Source organism: Furipterus horrens, unplaced genomic scaffold (assembly GCF_987537825.1).
Source record: "Furipterus horrens unplaced genomic scaffold, mFurHor1.1.pri manual_scaffold_7, whole genome shotgun sequence".
NCBI lineage: Eukaryota > Metazoa > Chordata > Mammalia > Chiroptera > Furipteridae > Furipterus > Furipterus horrens.
In genome coordinates this window covers 48018175-48039343 of record NW_028327177.1, presented here as the reverse complement: position 1 = coordinate 48039343, position 21169 = coordinate 48018175, and the positions used below count along the sequence as shown (strand labels likewise).

The 21169-nt window shown below is 41.9% G+C and overlaps 1 protein-coding gene across 3 annotated transcripts in view; it reads left to right on the top strand.

Moving 5' to 3' along the window:
- The window catches only part of LYN (LYN proto-oncogene, Src family tyrosine kinase), a 135566-nt gene that overhangs the window by 73748 nt on the left and 40649 nt on the right, over nt 1-21169 (top strand). For all 3 annotated transcript variants that reach the window (XM_090283680.1, XM_090283678.1, XM_090283679.1), the window contains 2 exons: nt 5488-5670; nt 7439-7515. In XM_090283680.1, the coding sequence (XP_090139806.1) occupies nt 5488-5670; nt 7439-7515 (260 nt within the window). The remainder of the gene's footprint in view (nt 1-5487; nt 5671-7438; nt 7516-21169) is intronic.

Below are 21169 nucleotides of genomic sequence, written 5' to 3'. Positions count from 1 at the left end.
AATTTTGATCTGGGGTCTTTTGCAGATATGGGCCTGTGAATTTGGCTGTCAAGTCAGGAATCTCCTCCTTAGCTATTGAAAGAACATTAATATGTTGAATTCATTTAGCAGAGGAATGCTGGAAATAAAACCAAAAGAACAGTGACTGGTGATGTTCTGCTATAAGTCAGAGGTTAAAAAATGCCTCCTTTCCCATATGTGTTTGTGAGTCTCGTTCTGTTCAAAGGCAAGGTCTGTGCAATTTAGAGCTGCCAGAATTTACTTCTCAAGGGAGAGCAAGCTAGTTTTTCTTATTCACAGAAAGAGAACAAATTAAATTTTATAGCACTGTTAATCAAGTAAGTTGATTCTTTTGTGAAGCATGAAGAATGGTTCATAAACTACCAGTCACATTTTATAGACTGAATAGTTTTGGTCTGAAATACATTAAACAAATATTAGGAAGTGACCTGTTCTGCAGCATGGGAGGGAGGAGGGGATGGGGATAAAAGAATGAGGAGTTTCTCCCTCAAGCTGTTTCCTCTTGCTGATGTGATCCTCTTGACATCTGGCCTGGTGACATTTTCCTCAGTGGATTATTGGATTCTGGGGGAACTAACTGACCAGTGAAGCTAAGGGTGATGTTTCAGTTACCACTTGGTCTATGAAAAGACTTTGGAAGAGAGCAAAATTGTTTTTAATTGAATTTTGCTTGATAAATTTTCATGTGAGCCAACTGCATTAAAACTAATCACCAGCTAATTTCCCAAATCAACTACATGCATCTTTTAAAAACCATCTTCCTTAGTTTCTTTTTAGCGCATTAGTCACCCTTGCACAATGTAAGCTTTCTCAGATTGTCCCACCCGTGTTCTTTAACTGTGGCATAGTGGCACTCCATAAAAAAATCTTCACTGCTTTCAAAAGAGTTTTTAAAATCATTTTCCATCTGTAATGTCAACCCAAATCTCCATGTCTAGGTGAATTGAACCTGTATACTGAATAAAAATCAGGATGAAAATCTGCACTACTGTTTAAATGTCACAGCTCTAACTAACATTAAGTGGAAGCGGCTTCCGTTCTTGGGCTGTTTGACACAGCTGTTTTATTCACTGTTTGTGTCAAACTCCTTATCAGCATTTTAAATATCTTTAGCAGCTGCAGTATTTCCTGATAACCTTCCCTCCTACCTGTGGAAAGCATTTTTCTTTATTCTTTATCCATAATTTTATGTTATGTAAAGGTCTCAATGAGTTCCACTGCTTTTATGATGAGTGAAGGAGAATAATTTTGCTTCTTTCACTTTTACTGCTGTGTAATATAACAAGCAGACAGAAAAGTGCACACAGCACAAATATTCAGTATCACAAATAATTACAAAATGAAAACCTGTGTGGTGACCACTGAGATCGCACAGTGGAAACTTGCCACCACCCAGAAGTCCCCACTTACCCTTTCCAGTCACAAGCACTCCTGTGCCCCAATGGCAGCTGCTCTTCTGAACTTTGTGACAATGACCTGACTTTTCTTTATAGTTCTGCGACTTGAGCCAGCATCCCCAAACAATAGAGGTTAGTTTTGCCTGTTTTTGAACTTTATGTAAATGAATTATACCAAATGTCCTCTTTTATTAGATCTTGCATCTTTTATTAACATTATGTTTGTGATTCATTCATGTTTTGGGACGTAGCTACAATTCATTCACCCTCATTACTATATAGTATTGTGTTGAATTTATATGCAAGATGTACAGCTATTTATCCATTGATCTCACTAGGTACTGATGGAATGGAGTTGTTCTTGGTTTGGCTATACTATGAGCAGTGCTGCTGCCGGAGTGCATGAGTTTCTTTAGGGTGACCGGGAGTGGATTTGCTGGGTCATCGGAGCTGCATCTTCAAGTCTGTTAAATACTGCCACCTTAGTTTCCAGGCATTTGTCCAGTTTAGACTCTCACCAGCAAATTACAAGAGCCTCAGGTAGACAGCCCAGGTGTGGCAGGAAAGGGTCGAGGTTGCTCAAGATAATTGCATTCTGAGGCTGCTCTGTCAGCATTCTTCATGGGCCCCTTGAGGATATTGTTAAAGACAGAAGTTTTATAACAGAATTTCAGTGATGCCCAAAAGGAGCACGGGAGAGGGCCTAAGGCAGCTGCTCCAGTTTCTGAACCAAAGGATGCGTGCTCACCAGCACTCCGAATTTTTGTCTGGCTGTAACGTGGTCTCTCCCTATGGCTTTATTTGCATTTTTGTGATTACTAATAAGATTGAGTTCCTTTCACATGTTAATTAGTCATTTGGATTTTTTTTTCTTTTGGAAATGCTCATCCAAGTCTTTGACTGTCTTTTCACTTTTCTTTCTGATTTGTAGGAATTCTTTATATATTCTGGACACTAGTCCTTTCCAGTCCTTTGTCGGTTTCATATATCAAAAAGAGTATTTTCTTGCTATGCTTCACCACAGATATATTCATGTAACTGGGGACCTATTTATAAACATTTAAACAAATTTACGATGGAATATTCTTGGTTTAAATGTAATATTACAGGATCTTTATTGGTGAGATTTACTCTTAAGGGCCATAGGAAATGTCATATTGTTACTAGAAAGGGTTCTAGCCCTTAGCAGGTCTGCCTAAGGCCAGTTTTTTACTTCCTGCAGGGAAGATTTCACAACACAAGTCCATGTGATTTTGACAATATGTTTATTAAAGTTGGGGACAGTGAAACAAGGAAGGGCCTAGGTAGGATAGAAGAAGTAACAAGAGACAAGGTGGGGCTTTTTTGTCTCTCTAGAAATGTTATAGGAAAGAAATGAGTTAAGTTGGGGCTGCTTTGGCTCACTGAAAAGTCAGAAAAAAAGGGGCCTTGGAGACAGGTTCAGGGGGTTAGCCTGCTGCTCTGGTTGCAAGTCTCATGGGGACCCTTAGAGTTTAGAAAAAGCATGCCTGTTGGGGAAGAAGAGAAGGAAGGGAAAGGCACAAGCATGTGGGTCCTTTGTTTTGAGGGGTTTTAAAAGCTGGCAGTTTAGGGGAGGTCTTAGGGGTCATATCAATAGAATATTCATCAGCTTTTCCAGGTGTGGCCATTTAGGGTCATGGTGTCCACTGATTGCTCAGTGCCAGGGCAGGGGGTCATTAGTCATTGCATCCAGTCCTGGCTTCACCCGTCTGGTTTTTTGGGGCCTGGGGCTGAAATACCTCTAAAGCTTAGATGTTATCTCTAGGGAGATGACCTATATTGGCTATAAATTGCTCAGCTGTCTTTCTCAATTTCCCTATTTTACTTGCCAAGGAATTTTCCTAGCTACTTACTATCCTACCTCACTATGTTTGTGATTGTTCATTTAAATGGAAAATCAATTTATATTTTCATAATTTCATTATTTTGTGTAGGTGTGGCTTTTAAAAATGACCTAGGACAGTATTTTATCAGCTGTCTATTACTGTCTCATCTGTGTGTTCTAACATTTATTTTATTTTATATACTGCATTCTTTGCTTTTCTGTAGGGCATTACAAACTCTTACTAAGTATAAATCAAAGTGGAATATAAAAGGAAAACTTTTAACAGAAGTCATTGTTAAGGACCAGAAAAATTATTAACTAGGTTGACAGCTGTAAAGTAATAATTTTTCTTGCCAATTTGAAGGTATGGAAATCAACATAATTTCTTCTAAAAATTAATTTCTTTTGAAATAAAGGGAGGACACATACAGTAGGTCCCCCTTATCCACAGGGGATACATTCCAAGACTCTCAATGGTTGCCTGAAACCTCAGTACGAAACCCTGTGTTTTTCCCTATATATCACACCTTTTCACTTAAAGGAAGCACTTTAGAGCCCCTTGTTGGCATATCTGAATCACTAGCATTACTACTCTTGGTTTTGGTGCTATTATTAAGTAAAATAAGGGTTATTTGAACACAAGCACTGCCATACTGGAACAGTCCATCTGATAACCAAGATGGTTACTAGGTGACTAATGGGCAGGAAGCATCTACAGTGTGGATACACTGAACAAAGGGATGATTCACCCTGGAGGGAATTGAGGGGAACAGTTCAAGTCTTCATCAGGCTACTAGAACAGCACACACTTTAAAAGTTATGAATTTATTTATTTCTGGAATTTTTCGTTTAATGTTTTTGGATCTTGGTTGACCATGGGTAACTTAAACTGCAGAAAGCAAAGCATGGATAAGGGTAGACTACTATATTCATTTACACATTTAATCAAAATGTCAAAAAACAAAAGAAAGTAAAAGCCACTTCAAATGTAACCACCCAGAGATTATCATTGTTGATGTTTCACTGAGCATGACTCTGGTCATCTCTCTTTGCTATACATATACAGATAATCACATGACCTCAAAAGGGGGAAGAGACACTAAACATCACCATTTCTTATACTTGTACTTGTCTTAGGGCAGGTACTCTAAAACTATAACACACCTAGTAGAGGTAACCGAACAGGGAGATTCCTGGTGATGATCAGCTACCACTCACTCCTCGCTTTTTTTTTTTTTTTTTTTTTTTTTTTTGCACTTCTAAGAGAAGTATGGGAACAGAAGAAAGGAAAGGAGAATATGATTATCTGTATTTCTGGCTTGCCAAAACATTGAGAAAAGGCTTTCCCAGAGGAAAATCATGCTCAGAATTAGTACATAATTGAGACAGGTCCCAGAAAAGTGATACCTTGGGGGAACTATTTTAAGGAGCCAGGATTTCTAGAAGTGTGTTGCATGGGGTGTGAAAAGATACATGAAAAAGTGTTCTGTGGTCAAGAAAGTGCGGGAAATGCTGAGGTTAGCCGAGTCAGACAGGTTTCTTCACTGAAGGGCTCACAACACTTCTGCTGCACTCCTGGGTGGGGGAGAGGTGTGGCAGGTAGTGGTTCCCAACATTCAGCACAGAGCTCTTTGTTCATGGAGAATCCCCCAAGTCCAGTTCCCTTTGAAACCTTTGGGAAATGCTTGACTCTATTATATTGTACTCTCAAGTTAGTGTATATAAATAATTTTTTAGTGAGAAGCTTGTTTTCTGATTATAAAAATAAGACATTCAGCATAGAATACTTGTTAAATAGGTAAAGGTAGGGTGAACAAAATTTAAATCACCCACAATTGCACCACTGGTTATAGCCAGTATTTGGTGTATTTTGGTGTATTTTCTTCTAGATCATTATCTGTGTGAATGTGTGCACGTGTGTGTTTTTTTAAATCTTGGATAAAGAGCATTTTATTAATTAGAAGGAAATCTTAGTCCCCATGATGGAGTACATTTAGATTTTTTTTTAAACTATTGCTTTATAAAAACTTTTTGAATGTGAAATAATTTTAGATAATTTTGTAAAGATGGTACAGATTAATTCCCATATACCCTTCAATCAGCCTCCACTAATAGAGTTTTATATAAATTTTTTCTATCTGTAACTAAATTTTCTTGTACTTCTGCATGAAGACTTTGGGTTTTCAGTTTGATAAAGCACACCCTCCCTTTCTGTCTTCCTAGGTTACTATCACAATAGTACCAAAGTGGCTGTAAAAACCCTGAAACCGGGCACCATGTCTGTGCAAGCATTCCTAGAGGAAGCAAACCTCATGAAGACCCTTCAGCATGACAAGCTGGTGAGGCTCTATGCCGTGGTCACCAAAGAGGAGCCCATCTACATCATCACAGAGTACATGGCCAAAGGTGAGGCGCCCCACAGCCCAGTGCTGTTAAAAGACTTAACCCTCATAAAGTAAAGTGTCTAAATGTTCAGAGAACACTCAAATAATTTTAATTGTAAAACAGCATGCTCAGCAACAAAAAATAATTCAGAAAATATGGGAAAACAAAGCATTTTCATAAACCACACCCTCACAAGTAATCTGTGTTATAAAGTTAATATATAGTCTTCCTATTTTCCCCACATTCGTCTCTATATTTAGAGCCTTAAGAGCAGTACTCGATATCTACTAGGCCACCAATAAATATTTATCAGATAAATAAATATTTTTATTATTAGGTGTTTAAAATATGAGTTTTCAAAATCCTAAAAATAGTTTGCTTTCCTCTTCAGCATTATCTAAATGTTCAAGGTGTCACTTTAAAATGTGAACATTTTTAACAACTTATTGAGATTGAATTCCTATGTAATCACAGAAAATGAAGAGGTTCAAGCAACCATCTTTTCCCTCATGGCTCTCACTGTCAGATAAAAGGTTTTGAATCACCATCCCTGTGTCTCCATTTCAGTATATGCAGACATTAATAAGCTGCAAAATGATTTAAAAAATCAGAAGAAATGAAGGAAGAAAAAGAAACATAAGCAATAATCCAGAATTACCCTCATCTCATGCATAGTGATTATAGTGTGTTACCAGAGCTGACTAGGTTAGAAAGGTGAATATTACATTTTCTTAATATATGTTAATACTTCAAAATATTAGTCACTCAGAGTCCTTCCCAGAAAGGACATTCTTTAAAAAAAGACGCAGCCCCTGTGTCTTAGCTTACTATATGGCCCAGGAACTAATCTCAGGATTATACACTTTGTAAGAGTTCCATTAATACTAGTTAAATTAACTAACTTACAGTGCTATTAATCATAAATGTAAATATGTGTTTCTCCTGATAATAATGCCTAACCTTTATTGAGCACTCATTATATAGCACTTTTCTCAGTGCCTTCCCTGGGTGATCTCACTCGGTCCTTTAGCTATCTGAGGGCTAAGTACCATTGTTTCATGCTGTGGATGAGGTAGCAGAATGTTTATTGAGCACTCAGTACTTGCCAAATATCATGGCACATGCTTTAATCCATCCTCACAAGGACTCTGATATAGCTACAAAGACATGTCTGCTTTACAATGACTTAGACCAGGTAATTAGCTTGCCCTCGGGTTGGCACTTTCAATTCTAAGGGACAAGGCAGGTCTTGCTTTAGAGATGAAGCCATAGGAAGCAGGAAAGTGTTTCTGTGGGCACACTACCTTTTAGGTAAGTCTAACTTTTCTCCAAGCACAGTTTGTCCATCTAATACTCATGGGGCACCTTTGGCATATGCCAAGTTCTGTGCTTTTGGTGGACACAGGTGGGAGCCAGCCTGGCTGAGGAGCTGCAAAGGGTAAGCCTGCTATGAGAGCTCACTGTTTCTGTCTCAGAGAGGCTCTAAGGATCAGGTGGCTGCCGTGAGTGTACCTTGGTGGCAGGTACAGAGTGCTCTGAAATGCATTGCTCTCAGACACCATCACCCTTTCTTACCTGGAACATATGCACATTTCAAATCAGATCAAAGGTAACAAGTAAGAGGGGACTGGACTCAATTAACCTCAGGAAAAGGCACTATAACCACACGGAATTGAAAAGCCAGTCATTTTTTGGGGTCCTCCCCCAATAGTAATGATCATTTGAATTTTATTGTTTTTGTTTTCTTTTGTGTTTGAATTACACTAACTTGTTCTTCCTCTACCAACAGGCAGTTTGCTGGATTTCCTGAAGAGTGATGAAGGGGGCAAAGTGCTGCTTCCAAAGCTAATTGACTTTTCTGCTCAGGTGAAGTATGAAAAAGCCAGTATGTCTGGAAATTTGCAAAGACCTCGCCTGGTTCAGATTCACAGGGAATGTGTTGTTCTAGGAGAAAGCATTTCTGTTGAGTGTTTCTAAGAAGTGGTTATGTGTACACTTCCTTAGAGACAGTCTGGGTGTTGTACACAGAATGCATGTTCATGTGTTGTTTTGACTTTGAATGTCATCTTCTTTTATACAAGCCAATCCCTTTATACTTATATTATTTCTGCACAAGTGATAGAAACAATGCAGCTGAATTGACCACTTTGTGCTGCATTTTGGGGAAGCAATTCCATTCAGTGTAAGCACAGCACCTTCTAAATGATGTATATGTGATATTTAAGTTGCTAATCTGACATACTGAACCTTTTCTGTCCTCAATGTTCTTGAAAACGGAACAGTATTCCTTTTCTACCCTACCCACTTTCAGTCCTTCTTGTTGAATATGCCTTTAGGATTCTAAGATATATTCATTTATAATATTTCTAGAACCAGCTGACAGGTTGCAAATTTGTTTATGCTGGAATCATGTGTTTCCTCAAGTGTACTTTAGAGCATAGGGAAGTTACCCAGAAACTCAGCCATGCCCTTGGTAATACCAAGGAAATGCACATATGAATGATGCCAGCTACTTACTTTTAATAGTTTCATTGTGTTCATTAGTCATGTTCAGTACTTTCCTTGTTTCTTAGTGTTGGCCACAGGAAGGCCAAGTACCATAAAACCCAAAGTAGCACAGAGATTTCTAGAAGTTATAGGAAAGGGCAGTCTTTATGATATTTATTTCTTACTCCCATTTTCTCTCTCAGACCCTCTTTTAGTTGGGAAATTGATGTGGCCTTCTTGGGAGATGAGATCAAAGGAAAGAATGAGTACATTCAAGTAAGGTAGGATTAACACATACGCTGCAATAGTGTTGTGGGCAGAGCTGGAGTGCTACATCGTAAGACTATAGTTTATGTCATGACTCTGCCACTCAATAGCCATGCCACTTTCAAGAAGTACTTTACCTCTTGGGTTAGTTTATTCATCTACTAAATGGGAATGGCAATACATACTTTAGAGAGATGTTGTCAGGGGTCAAATCAGACGAGCTGGTGTGGACATAAGCACTTCAGGCATAAGTACTTCTGTTGGTGGAAGCTGAGGACACCTTGGGGCTGACAGTCCCCATCATTCCAGTAAAGGTGTGTGATAAAGTCATTCTGCTCAGCCCTTATCACATCAACCAGAACTTGAGGACTTAAGCAGTTTCCTTATCTGAATAGGAAATTCAAATGTCATCTGGAACTCCAGTATCTAATATGGAAAGAAGCAAAATTACTGCTGTGGAACTGGAGAAAGGGAAGGGTCCAGCAGCCTTGACTTCTTAACCCTCTCTAACTCTCTAAGCTGGCCCTCAATGGCTCCAGGGGACTCCAAGAGTCCCAGGACCACAGTTTGAAAACCATTGCTCTGCAGTAAGGAGAGATGACGTGGATGGGTTTAGCTCTAGATCTTATGTAGATAGGGAGAAAGCAGAAATCTGATAAACTTGTCATATATTTGAGGCCCTCTACCTGGGGTGGTGACTTGGGCTGGTCGTCCCTTATTGGATAAGAGAGTTGAGGAGTGTAGTAAAGTTTGTCAGAACTGCTCCTCAGAAAGGGAAAGGGGTTGACAGGAGTGTAGAAAAGGGGGACATGTGTGGCCTGAGTCGTCATAGATGATACAATGTGGCCAAGGATCTGACCTGTGCCTACAGCTATGTAGGGTGGAAGTCATTCAAACTGGGGTGTGTACTATACCCTGAGAAGGACTCTATTTTGTCACATGGATATTTTGTATTTGGTTTTGTGTAGCTTATCTCAAAACACATCTTGACATAGTCAAAGTTTTTTAAGTTAAGACCTCTGTATCTGTTCTTTAACTTTGTAAATTACTACTGTTACTACAAAGGGTAACTTTTTCTAACTTAGAAGAGAATTGGCGGGGGGGGGGGTTGATTTATAAGACTTTGTAGCTTTCAAAGTAAATTATTACAGATGCTGGCATTGATCATGACTTTCATCTTTCATATTGTAAGTTTCAAGAGAGGCAAAGAGCAGTCAAGGCCACTACCACTGGTTTCCATCTAGGTCAGTGTATGGAGTCCAGCTCATGCTGGATGAGCTCCTGATTATCTGCCTCAGAGTTTCCTAGTCATGATGACCAGTTAGAACTGGTGGAACATCTAGGTTAGGTGCATGGAGAGTTAGGTGTCAGTAGGAGAGTCAGCAGTCAGCAGAACCCAGGAAGTCCCTAAGCAGGGGGAGTTCAGCATTAAATGCATTTTCTTTACAATAAAATACCATCTCCTTTTGAATTCATCTTTATCCATGGTGCAAACCTAACCCAGTCCTTCCCTCAAGGTAGTAGAGCTTGTGGGACCACCCGTTGCCTCACCCTTAATTATCACCTGCTTAATTAGCTTGTGGCTTTTCTTGTTGTAAAACAAGGGGGGGGGCGGGGCTGGAAAGCACATACCTCACACCTCCACTTTCTGTTAACCACATGCAATGACCAGTCCCACTGTGATACATACGGTCAACTCCCTTTATGACTGGTACTACCCAATACCCCTCCTCCTTCTGCATGTACTGTTCTAAAAGGATCTCTCCATACAAAGAAAGTTGTTTCTGAATTGTTTTTCCTCTTCTCCTTCATATGCCACTAATTAATGCTGTCATTTTTCCATACTGAATAACATGAGAATAGTAAATATTAATAAAGCTGGCCCAAGGTGATAAACAAATACCTGGGGCCCAGATACTGAATAATATAGCCTTTCCTGTAGCTTTTCTCCACTTAACTGTTTAGAGTGGAAATAGAGTAAAGCAGAAGTATTATGTAAGTCCACTTGTGTTTGAACTCTATAAACAATTAGTAGGTTATATAATATATTTACACTTTGTTCCATTAGCATTGTCAATCACATCAGTTGCATTAAAGAGTTGGGAAATTGAGTGTTCACAAAGGATATAGTTCAGTTCATCAGTTTTTCACCGTGGGAGATGGAGAATAGAAACAAGCCAGGTTATGGGGAATAGAAACAAACCAGTTTACTTCATTCCAGCGCCAGTGCTAGAAGGATAGGAGAGCGGGGTAAGGGACAGCATTGGGACTTTTGCCAGTTTCTCATCTGGCCTCTTCTTCCTTCTCTCCCTGACTGCCTTCCCCTTACTGTTCTCCCTGAATGGCAACTGAGACAGGAAGTGGGGTGAGTGCACACAGTAGCCTAGCCATTCATGTGAGAGCTGTTTTCATCACTTCCTGTCTCAAGATGAGTTCTAAAATGCCCTCAAGAGCCCAATTGTGACCCCAACCCATCAGCCCACTCACTTTCCCAACTAAAGCAGCTTTTACCCATTGCTTTTCATGTAGTAAATGAAGCATTTTGAACTTTTTGTGTTGAAATAGGAAAGTTATTGCTTTGCAAAGGAAGTTTGATACTTTCAGAGCAGAGAGACTTTGCATAATTCTCTTCCAGCTTTTGCCTCATAAAAGAGAAGCAATGACATTGGAAAGAGAAAGGGTCGAAATCTGGGGATTTTCTTCAGCAGAAGCTGAAACAAAATTGTAAACTTGTAAAACTGAGAGAAAAAGGAAGTGAGAAATTCACAGTTTGCAGTATGGAGAGGTCAGATAAATCATCTTGTAATTCAGGCCAATGAATCAACGCATTTCTTGATCTTTGGTGGCAGCATCCCTGAAGTGCAAAAATTACCAAAAGTTAAATGGACCATTATGTATGAGTAAAACTGCAGTAAAAACTGAAAAACCAAAGTTGTTACAATCATAACAACAAGTAACATTTTTTAAACTCCTTGTAGTTGATAAAACACTTCTAATTCCAATGTCTAATTTGAACCCCACAGCCTTGAAAGCACTTACATTGTTATTTAATAGATTTTACAAATAAGGAGGTGACCTGGGACTTGGCCAAGATTATAAAGCAGGTAGGTGGAATTGCTGGATTTGATCCTGGGCCTTTTGACTTTAGATAACTGGCTCCTTCTTTTGTACCCCACAGTCATTCCATGAACAGAATTGCTCCTAGGGTCATTTTGCATCTGACACTATGCTGATATATTTTTCTCCCTTTATGAATGTCACTTATCAGAATTAACAAAATCTTTAGATTTATTCTCAAGAAAAAGTCTCTGTTGCCAAGACATACCACATAGCAATTATGCTCAAGATATATTTTGTCCCCTAATATTAAATTTTAAGCCACATTTAAGTTGGAAATTGGTAAAATGACAAGAAGGTAGGGAAACCTCAGTCCACTTCCATGTAATTCTCAACCTTTTGGAGTAGGAAGGCCTATGATGTCAGAGTTCTTGGAGTACTTCCTCCTTATAGTATTTACTAACTGAGAAAGCAACATATTGATTAGAAATTCCTTGTACTATAATTCGAGGTGGGGACCCAGCAGTCTGTTTGTGGTAAATCGGGTCTGAAATGTCTGGAAGGACGGGTGTTCTGAGGAAGCTTCTTGAGTGTTTAGCAATACCGTCAGAAGTGGGTCTCCTCACTTTGTCTCTTTGTAAAGAAACCTAAAAGGTAAGTTACATTTTCATTTGCAGCTCAAGGCTATCCTCTATTCTACTCCACCCCCTACCCCCCCCATAATAAGGCAACAACTTTATTTCAAAACTCTTATTAATATTAATCTTTGATTGACAGTGTCATCACATTTAATTTATTTAAACTGGGGCAAGAATTACATTGAGATGCTGAATCAGATTCAGCAGCCAATGGAAGCCTGAGGTGACAGACTTGGCTTGCATATCATCCAGGAAAATCAGACCACAGCCCCTCCCCAAATCATGGTTAATCTCACCTCTTTAAGTGGGATTGTCATACCTGACCCTATATTGAGGCCATGCCTTCCCAATTCTTTCAATCACGAGAGCCGCCTCTAGGGAGATGGCCAGCACTGAAGACATAATTAATTTCACAAAATAATCTGAGCCAGACACTACTCTGGCTGAAGGGGCCACACAGCCATCAGGACATGATGACCCCCAGTGTGCATCAGTAAAGAGCCGTTGCTGAGAAGCCATTCTCAATAAGAAATGTAGACATGGTGATTTTCTCTTTCTACAGAGTGAGAAATATCACTGTCACTTTGAATGGAGCATTTGATGATGTTAATAGTGGAGAAAGCACTGAGCTGAGAGTTGAAAAACCTGCCTCTCTCTGGAGAAAAGCATTTCATGGGCCTGGTGTCCTCATCTGTGAAATGAGGGGCACAGGTTCACAGCCTCAACTCTAACATGACAAGAAAGCTTTCCTCCTACTTAGAATATCATTGTGGATCATCTCCCAGAAGCTCTAATTAATTATTTTGAGTGTATTCACATGACATTGAAATAGGATTTTGACTTCTAAAGGAAGGAATATACAATGTATCACATGAATGTGGTACCCAGGTGTCAGGCATGGAAGTGCTCTATATTTTTCAAGTAATGAGTTTCATGTCTGAGGCTTTACCTTTTGTCATGAAAACTTACAAAATGGACAGATGAAACTAGAGTTACTATCAGAATTGCAATAATAGAGCATACGCTGTTTCCTTGTGAAAAAGTTGAAAGAATAGGAAACTGTCATTTAAAAATAGTATGAAACAGCGAAATTGTCATTCAGAATAGAAGGACAGAGAAAGTGTTTCCAGGACAAAATAAAACTGAAAGAGTTCATTAGATCCAAACCACTGTTATATGAGATGTTAAAGGGACTGGTTTAAAAAACAGAAGCTAGGGAGATGAAACAAAGGCAAACTAAACAGGCAACGAGAGTGGAAAAGGAACTGTGGGTAAGGGAAGCATAGTGGGGGGAGGTCAACAGGGAGGGGGAGTGGGGAGAGGGAGGGAGACGATATAGGAATTGGGGATCATGGTAGGAGGGAATGGAATAGACGGAGAGAGATTGGGAGGAACTGTATGCACAACTAATGGACATAATCTAAAAGGGGGGGACAACTGGATGGAGGGGGGCCACCGGGTGGAGGGGAGCAGAGGGAAGGGAAATTGGCACAAATGTAATATTTTAATCAATAAAACACATTAAATCTGAAAAAAAAAATAGTATGAAACAGGAACTCTCTTTTTTTTTTGGTAGGTAGTGGTGGAGAGTGTTTAGCATATTTAAGCAGAGGAACCATGACTAGTTGTTTAAAATAGCAAATAAGGCAGAAGTTATTCTTGTTTCAATATTGATTGGAAAACTTTCTGGCACCAATAAGAAGCTTTAATGTAAAGGGGAAGTGGTGGCACTTCTGGTCTGTGTGCCACCGCTGCCTCTTACCTGGATAGTATTTTGTCCAGGGGTGGCCACTTCCGGTCAGCACTACTGTTAAGTCGCAAAATAATTCCCTCTTGAGGTAGTCATCATGGAAGCTGTAAGAACGGTGTCGCTCAGAGAACCACGAGGACGCAGCGAGTGGAAGAAAAGAAGTTTATTTGAGGGAATTAGCAAGCGGGGAGGAAGCCGTGCCGCAAATGGCCCGACTCCGGGGTCCTAGGGAAGGAGGGGCTGTTTTATTGGGGAAAGAAAAAAAGAAACTATTGAATTCAGTTGTTATCTCGCAGCTGTGAGTCTAGGGCTGATCAAGGCCAAACAGAGCTCAGGTTGATGTACCCCACTATCATGGGAAACTTCCAGACAGCTGCAGGCGGGCGGAGGAGGGGGGATGGCGTGAGAATGGAGGCTGTCAGGAGCCTTAAAGGCTAGAATTGAATTGAAGTCCTTTAGGATCAGGCAGAGTTCTTTACCAGCCCTCACAAGCTGAAAGTGGAAATGAAAGCACTTTAACAGGAGCAACAGAGTATAAATTCTAATTAGTCTTTCTCTTAAGCACCTGGCTTGCTTTTGCTGCATTCCCCTCGCCCTCTTGGCATGCCTCCTCCCTTTTCACCCACAAATATGTACCGAGCACAGCCAAGCATGTACCAAGGAGCATGTGGCTGGTACGGGAGGTCGATAAATAATGGGCCAGGGCTGTCTGGGATGGATATTGGAGGCTGTTTTCAGAGCATGTGGAGCAGGATGGAACCTAGTAGGGTGGGGTAGCAGCAAGAGGGTGGGTTTCCTGGAGGAGGTGACCTTAAGAGCCAGTGTTAGCCCTGCAAGCCTGGAAAGGAGTTGGATCTAGAGAAGAGTCTTTGAAGGAACTTGGTGCATAAGGACACAGAAAAGGGGAACAAGGGTGGTGCAAATGGGGATGCATAGAAAGAATAAGAAAGAGGCAGACATGGACATTAAGAAAACTGCAAGTATTGTTAACATAACCTGTGTAGGAGGAGCAGTTCACTGTTTTGTGTAGCAGAAAAAAATGTATTTGAGAAAAACCAGAAGTTATACTCAGCAAATAGGCTTATGGGAGTTATAACTTTACTCTTTTAGTTTTATTTTACCTTTGAGCAGTGAGTGGGAGCTGTTTGTACTTACTGTGGTATTTATTTGTGCCTCCCCATCCCACTCACACACGCCAAGGTGCTCGTTATAGAAACTGGCCAGTTTTGACTGTTGGAGAACCACCGGGCTCTCTGCTTTTCTGCTCCTGTGATTTTCGTTCTGTTGCTGGGTTTTTCCTTGTTTTGTTTTCAAGACTTGAGACTAGGAAAGATGGGATGGAAAAGGAATGAGAGGGTCTGTGTTCCAGTCCAGAGTTCATCTTTAAAGGACTCATTCTAAAATCTTTTGATTTAGAGTTAGATTTCTCAGTACCCAGTCCAGTCCTTGTGCCCCCACGCCTGCCCCACCCCATCCCAAAGCCAAGAGCACTGTGGTCTGCAATACTGAAATCTGAGGGAGTTCACACTGAGTCTGGAGAGAATTAAGTCTCTCAACCAAGTGGTTTCCCAGTGTCACCCACAAAGAAGATGTGTGGCTCAAGCCATGAATGGTGGCAGATTGCTGGGCGGCAGTTTGTTCTTTTTTCCTGAGAATAATGGGGAGCAATTGAACAGCTAAGTAAGAATGTGATATGATGAGGTCTGTGCTGTAAAAATCACCCTGGCCACAGTGTATAAACATGACAAGAAGGAAGGACAGTGAGAGTCCAGGGGTCCCAGGGAGAGAAGGCCAAGGGAAGTTAGTGCTCCCCTTTGCAAGTGTGTAGAAACAGAAAGTGAAGAAAGACACCCACTAGTGTGTTTGGATTGAGTAAGGGAGTGACTGACGTCATCAGAAGCATTGGGTTTAGGAGGGGGATGTTGGTGGATGGAATCAATTATTTTGTGCTGGTTTCAGGTGTCATGAACACCCAGGTCAGATGTTTTAATATAGGACTTGAGCTGAAGAGAATTCTGGGAGGCTGGCTGTCTGGACAGTCACTTCAGTGAGGGTTTGATGAGGTACCAAAAACTGTAATGGGGGCAGAGGACAGCCCAGGGCAGAACCCTGGGGAGCAGGTGAAGAGAAACAAGGGCAAAGGCCGGGATGGAGACACTGGAACACGATCCAAGGAGATAGTGCTTGAAGGAAGTGGTAGGACCTATTCAGACGGAGAAAATGCCATTGGATTTTGCAACAAGAAGGACCTTGGAGAACTTGGCTGGCCCATTCTCAGCGTAGTGGTTTAGGCAGGAGCCAAACTCAACCTCATTGCCCTTCCCTGTTCCTGGTCTCCTCCCCAGCTCCCAATTCCTGAATCCTTTTCTTTGTCTCCACAGCTGCTTTCTAAGCCTGGTGGCTCTTCCTCATCCTCTTCCTCTTCCTTCTTTCTCTTTCTTCCTATTCTCTCAGTCATTCCCAGGCACTTGCACCTACACTCTTGAAACAACTTATTTCTATTATTATTTAAATGGAAATGTCGTCGTCGTCGTCGTCGTCATCGTCGGCAGCCGTCCGTCTCGAGAGACGATGGTGTAGCTTCTTAAGAGTCTGTCTGCACCGCCGAGAATGGCTGTGCAGTCCGACTCGGGAGTGACATGGTATCTGTCTCCTCCCGTGTTGAATCGACATCTTGTGATGACGCTGAAGCTACAGAGCCTGGGCAGGGTAATATGGAGGGTCTGCTGTTGCCCATGCAGCAGACCCCCCCTCTCTTCGCAGCTGAAGGGTCCAAGGGAAAGACGGAGTCGATACAGCTTGGGTTCAGGTGCGCCGCAGGAGTTGCCGGTGTTGACTACAACGTCAAACCGCCTTAGGGACTCCGGCTCCGGATTTTCTGTCGGGGTTTACTCCCTTAGCCTTTCCCCTGAAGAGGTATGCCGCAAGGCAGCGGAGGTTTTTTGGAGTCAGAGTTTTCCTTCTCTGATGTACCCTGACTGGAAGATCGAACCAGCGACACTTAGCTCGCAGGCCGACGCTCAATCCACTGAGCTAAACCAGCCAGGGCAAAAATGGAAATGTATAATCATTTTTAAAAGCAGTGATTTTTTCTATGGAGGAAAAAGATGAAATAGAATTACTTAAAGAGTGACTTCTAAATGCCTTTTTTTAAATATGGCTTTGTAGTCTTCTGTAGAAAACAATTTTTATCCCCCATACTTGGAACACATACTTTAATGCATTCACATTGCATTGTTCATGGGGTTTCATAAAATACAGTATAATAACTATTTTAAATTGAGTCACCAAAGTAGCCCCCATCCTCAACTTAAGAATAGCTTGTTGTCTTCAGTTTATTCTGGGAGCAGTTGGGTGCCTGGGATGCATTTTCCCAGGTGGTGTTGTGGTAGGTTCACAGCCTCTACCAGAAGCACAGAGCCCTGAGTCAGGGTTCCTAGCTAGGAAATTGCCTTTCTGGCCTCCCTGGTGCCGAACTGAGGCACTTCATCTCTGTCTCCACAGCCACCCTCAGGTCATGCCTGAGGGACCACATAACCCAGGGGCCACAGAGACCTCGGGGCCACCAGAGAGCCCAAGAGGAGCCCCTGCCACAGGTGCCACCACTCGATCTCACCCCTTCCACCCACCGAGACCCCTTCCTGGGAGTTGCTGGCCCCAACCTCCAGCTCCCCAGAGCCACTGCCACATGTGGCTGCAAGAACCAGGTGTGCAGGGGCAGCTCTCTGCTCAAGGGCCCAGGTCCCCAGCCCGTGAGCCCATGGGCTCTTCCCAGCCTGGCCTCCCTGGACAATCACTACTCCCAGCACCTCCCCCCATCCAGGGACACCATAGTTCTCTCATGTTTTCACTCTCTGTCCCACAGTTTATAAGCAATCATTGCCTTCCTTCTTCCAAAATAGATCTCCCACGCCCTGCGCATCATCTCCCACCCGAACAATTGCAGTTGCCTCTTACCTGGTGTTGCTGAATTGGGCAAATAGAAATCCAGGGTGCCCAATTATATTTGAATTTTGGATATATCACTAGTAATTTTTTAGTAGATGTGTTCCCTTTGTACTTCACCTAGCAAGCAACCCTGCTCTTACCTCTCTCCCTTCTATTTGGCTTCCTTGTTCCATGCTCTTCAGAGTCAAAAGAGCCAATTGGATACATTTATTTTTGCATTTTTTTATTATGGTCAAATATGGATGGCATAAAATTTACCATTTTTCACTGTGCAGATCAGTAGCATTAAGTATTGTACGTTCACATTGTTATGCAACCATCACCACCAGAACTTTTTCAGCTTCCCAAGTTGAAAGTCCCCATCCATCAAATCCTAGCTCCCCATTACGCTCCTCCTCAGCCCCTGGAAACGACCATTCTGTTCTCTGTCTCTGTGAATTTAACTGCTCGAGGTCCCTCACAAATTGGATTATTTTCTTCCCAACCAATTACTTTCAGCGGATTCCGTTACACTTGTCAAAACTCCTGATACCAGTGTGCACAACTCCTCAGTATCCTGCCTTCAGTCTGGAGCCCATGGGGCTCTTTCCTATCTTAGTGCTTTACCCCAGCCCACTTCTGGAGAATACCCCCCTGCTCCAGACCTTGCCCCACCTCCTGCCCAAGGATGTCTTCCCTGACCATTCCTCCTAGAATAATTCCATCCATACCCCTGCCTACTCGTGCTTCTCTATGATGGCCTTCTATTTCTTTCATTGCACTTATTGCTATTTGAATGTTTTTGTGAGTTCTTGTTTATCTTTGTAACATCAGCACGTAGCACAGTGCCCTGTAGACAGTAGGCACTCAATAGATGTTTGTTGAATGACTATTTGACCAAAGTGGGACCTGCCTATATTCTTTAAAACACCAGATTCTTTATTCTCTGCTTCATACAGCGCTGAATGAGTAATTGGAAACACATGTGCTTTTTAATGTCTTCTGAGTCACTCACTATTCAGATATATTTAACTGTAAGTATTTTCCTGATATAGTTCTTCCCCTTCCTCTAACTATGTTTATTTTTCTACACAAAACTTACCCTATTGGTCAAAAAAGTGAGAAAAGAATAAAGAAGTAGAATTTAAGTATCTGGGCTTTTATGAGAAGACAAAGGGCTGCTTTGTTTTGCATTCTCTATGAAGTAAAGAATGCCAGGAGGAATGAAAAATTATAAATGAAATATTTAACATTGAAACCAGTGGTGGATGCACTTAATTTGAAAAAATTACAAAAATGGACAAGTTTTTACTCTTATAGTGTCTTTCAGATCCTTTTGTGCCCTTTGCCTTGGTGCTGGGGACAGCCCTCCCCCGTGCCTGCGCTCATGGTGATGGGGCTGGGAGACAAGTCAGAATTTCCAGTTCTTGTTAATTATTCTACCCATATCTCCCCCGTTGTCTATGACATAATTATCTGGGTAATGCTATATGTTATAGAACTAGTTACACATTTAATGATAAAGGTCATATTTATACTAGCATTGGCAAACAGAACCAATGAGGAGTTTTAGCCAAGATCTTGATGCGTTACAAGGAGGTGTGTTCCTTGATCCTCTTCATTTCCAAACCTATCTCCTCCCTGTCTGAGGAGATAGCTTTGAAGTCCACAGGTCTGTTGTCCCTCCTTATTACCATTGTCCACAGATCCCTGGGTGCTTCCCCCCATTGCCACACTTTGGCTCTGCCTCACTCTCTTGCTCCAGTCCCTGGAGACCCTGCCATTGTTTGTAGTGATCCACGCAGGTAGACCTTCAAACTCAGGCCTTTCTGTTTCTCGGCTTCCTCTCCTCCAGGATGCTGTCCTCTCCCAACGCCCCCGGCCACTCCATGTCTATGGCCTGTAACTCTACTCCACCATAATTCCTATTCTGGTCTTTCATCTCCCCTCTGCCTGGTTCACTTTCTAGCACTCCAACTCCAACAATTTCAACCCCTTCCCAGCATTTCCAAGCCATTGAACCTTCCACCTGTTCCTATGACTCCACCCACCTCTTCTCTCCTACCGAGCTTCATATACCCATTTTTCCCTCTCCCTTTGTGATATGTGCCGTAGTTAAGTCTAGCTCTTTACCTGCTTATCCCCACATCCACACAACAGCTGTGACCATCACTGATGTGACATATTGGCTTTTTGCACTTTTAATGCAAGACCAGTAACCAAGGTGCCTAGTAATCCCACCCACACACTCCTAGAAAATGATTTCTTACTTTATCCTTCTTTTCTGTTCCCAAACGTAACTCCCCCTACCCCTTCCCTCTATTGATAGCTGTCTCTTTCCCTGAGAAAGGGGAAGCCCCCACACATTCCCACATTTCTGATGTGATAGCCACCTCGCTTTATGCACCAGGTCCTATCTCCTCTTGCCATTTCAAGACATTGTTCTAAAAATTGTACATTAGTGTATTCCCCTATTTATGTACTATTTACGTAGGAATTATAAAAAAGTTCTCACTTTCCTCCACATCTCTCCAGCTATGTATTCCTCCATTTTTCTCCTCCCCCTCACAACAGAAGTCCCCAAAGGACTATACACACTTTTTTCCAGTTACCCCCCTCTGCTCTTTCTTTAACCCACCATCATTCAGCCAGACAGTTCTTCACAACTCAACGGTAACCCCCACAACACTAAGTTCAAGGGTGCTCCTCAGCCTCCCCTCAGGTGGCCCACCAGCAGTGTTGGGTACAGTTGGTCTCCCTCCTCCCAGACACACTGTCGGCACTTGGCTTCTGGGATGTCATTCTCCGATTTTCCACCGTCCTCACTGGCCATTTCTTTCTCATCTCCCAAAATTTAAGTGTTGGAAGGTCCCAAAGCTCAGTCCTCGGATCTCCTCTTTCTCCATCCTCATCTCCTATGTGATCTCACTGAAAGCATTGTGTTATTTTTCTAGGGCAACCATAAGAAATTACAACAAACTGGATGGCTTACAGCAGGACTTTATTCTCACAGTTCTGTATCGGCAGGACTGTGCTCTCTCTCTCTGGAGGCTCCAGGAGATAATCCTTCCGTGCCTCTTCTGCCTTCTGGTGACTCCTGGTGTTCACTGGCTCGTGGCAGCATCCCTCCATTCTCTGCCTCCTCCTTCACACGGCCTCTCCTCTGTTCTGTCTCAGATGTCCTGCCATGCTCTTATTAAAAACACTAGTCGTTGGATTTAGGACCCAGCCTATATCCAGGATGTGATTTCATCTTGAGATCCTTAACTAATTAAACCTGTCAAGATTCTATTTCCAGCTAAGGTCATATTCTGAGTTTCCAGGTGGTCATGAATTTGGCCAAGGAGACACGCTGTTTGACCCAGTATAGCTGTCTGTACTCTGACAGCTCTGA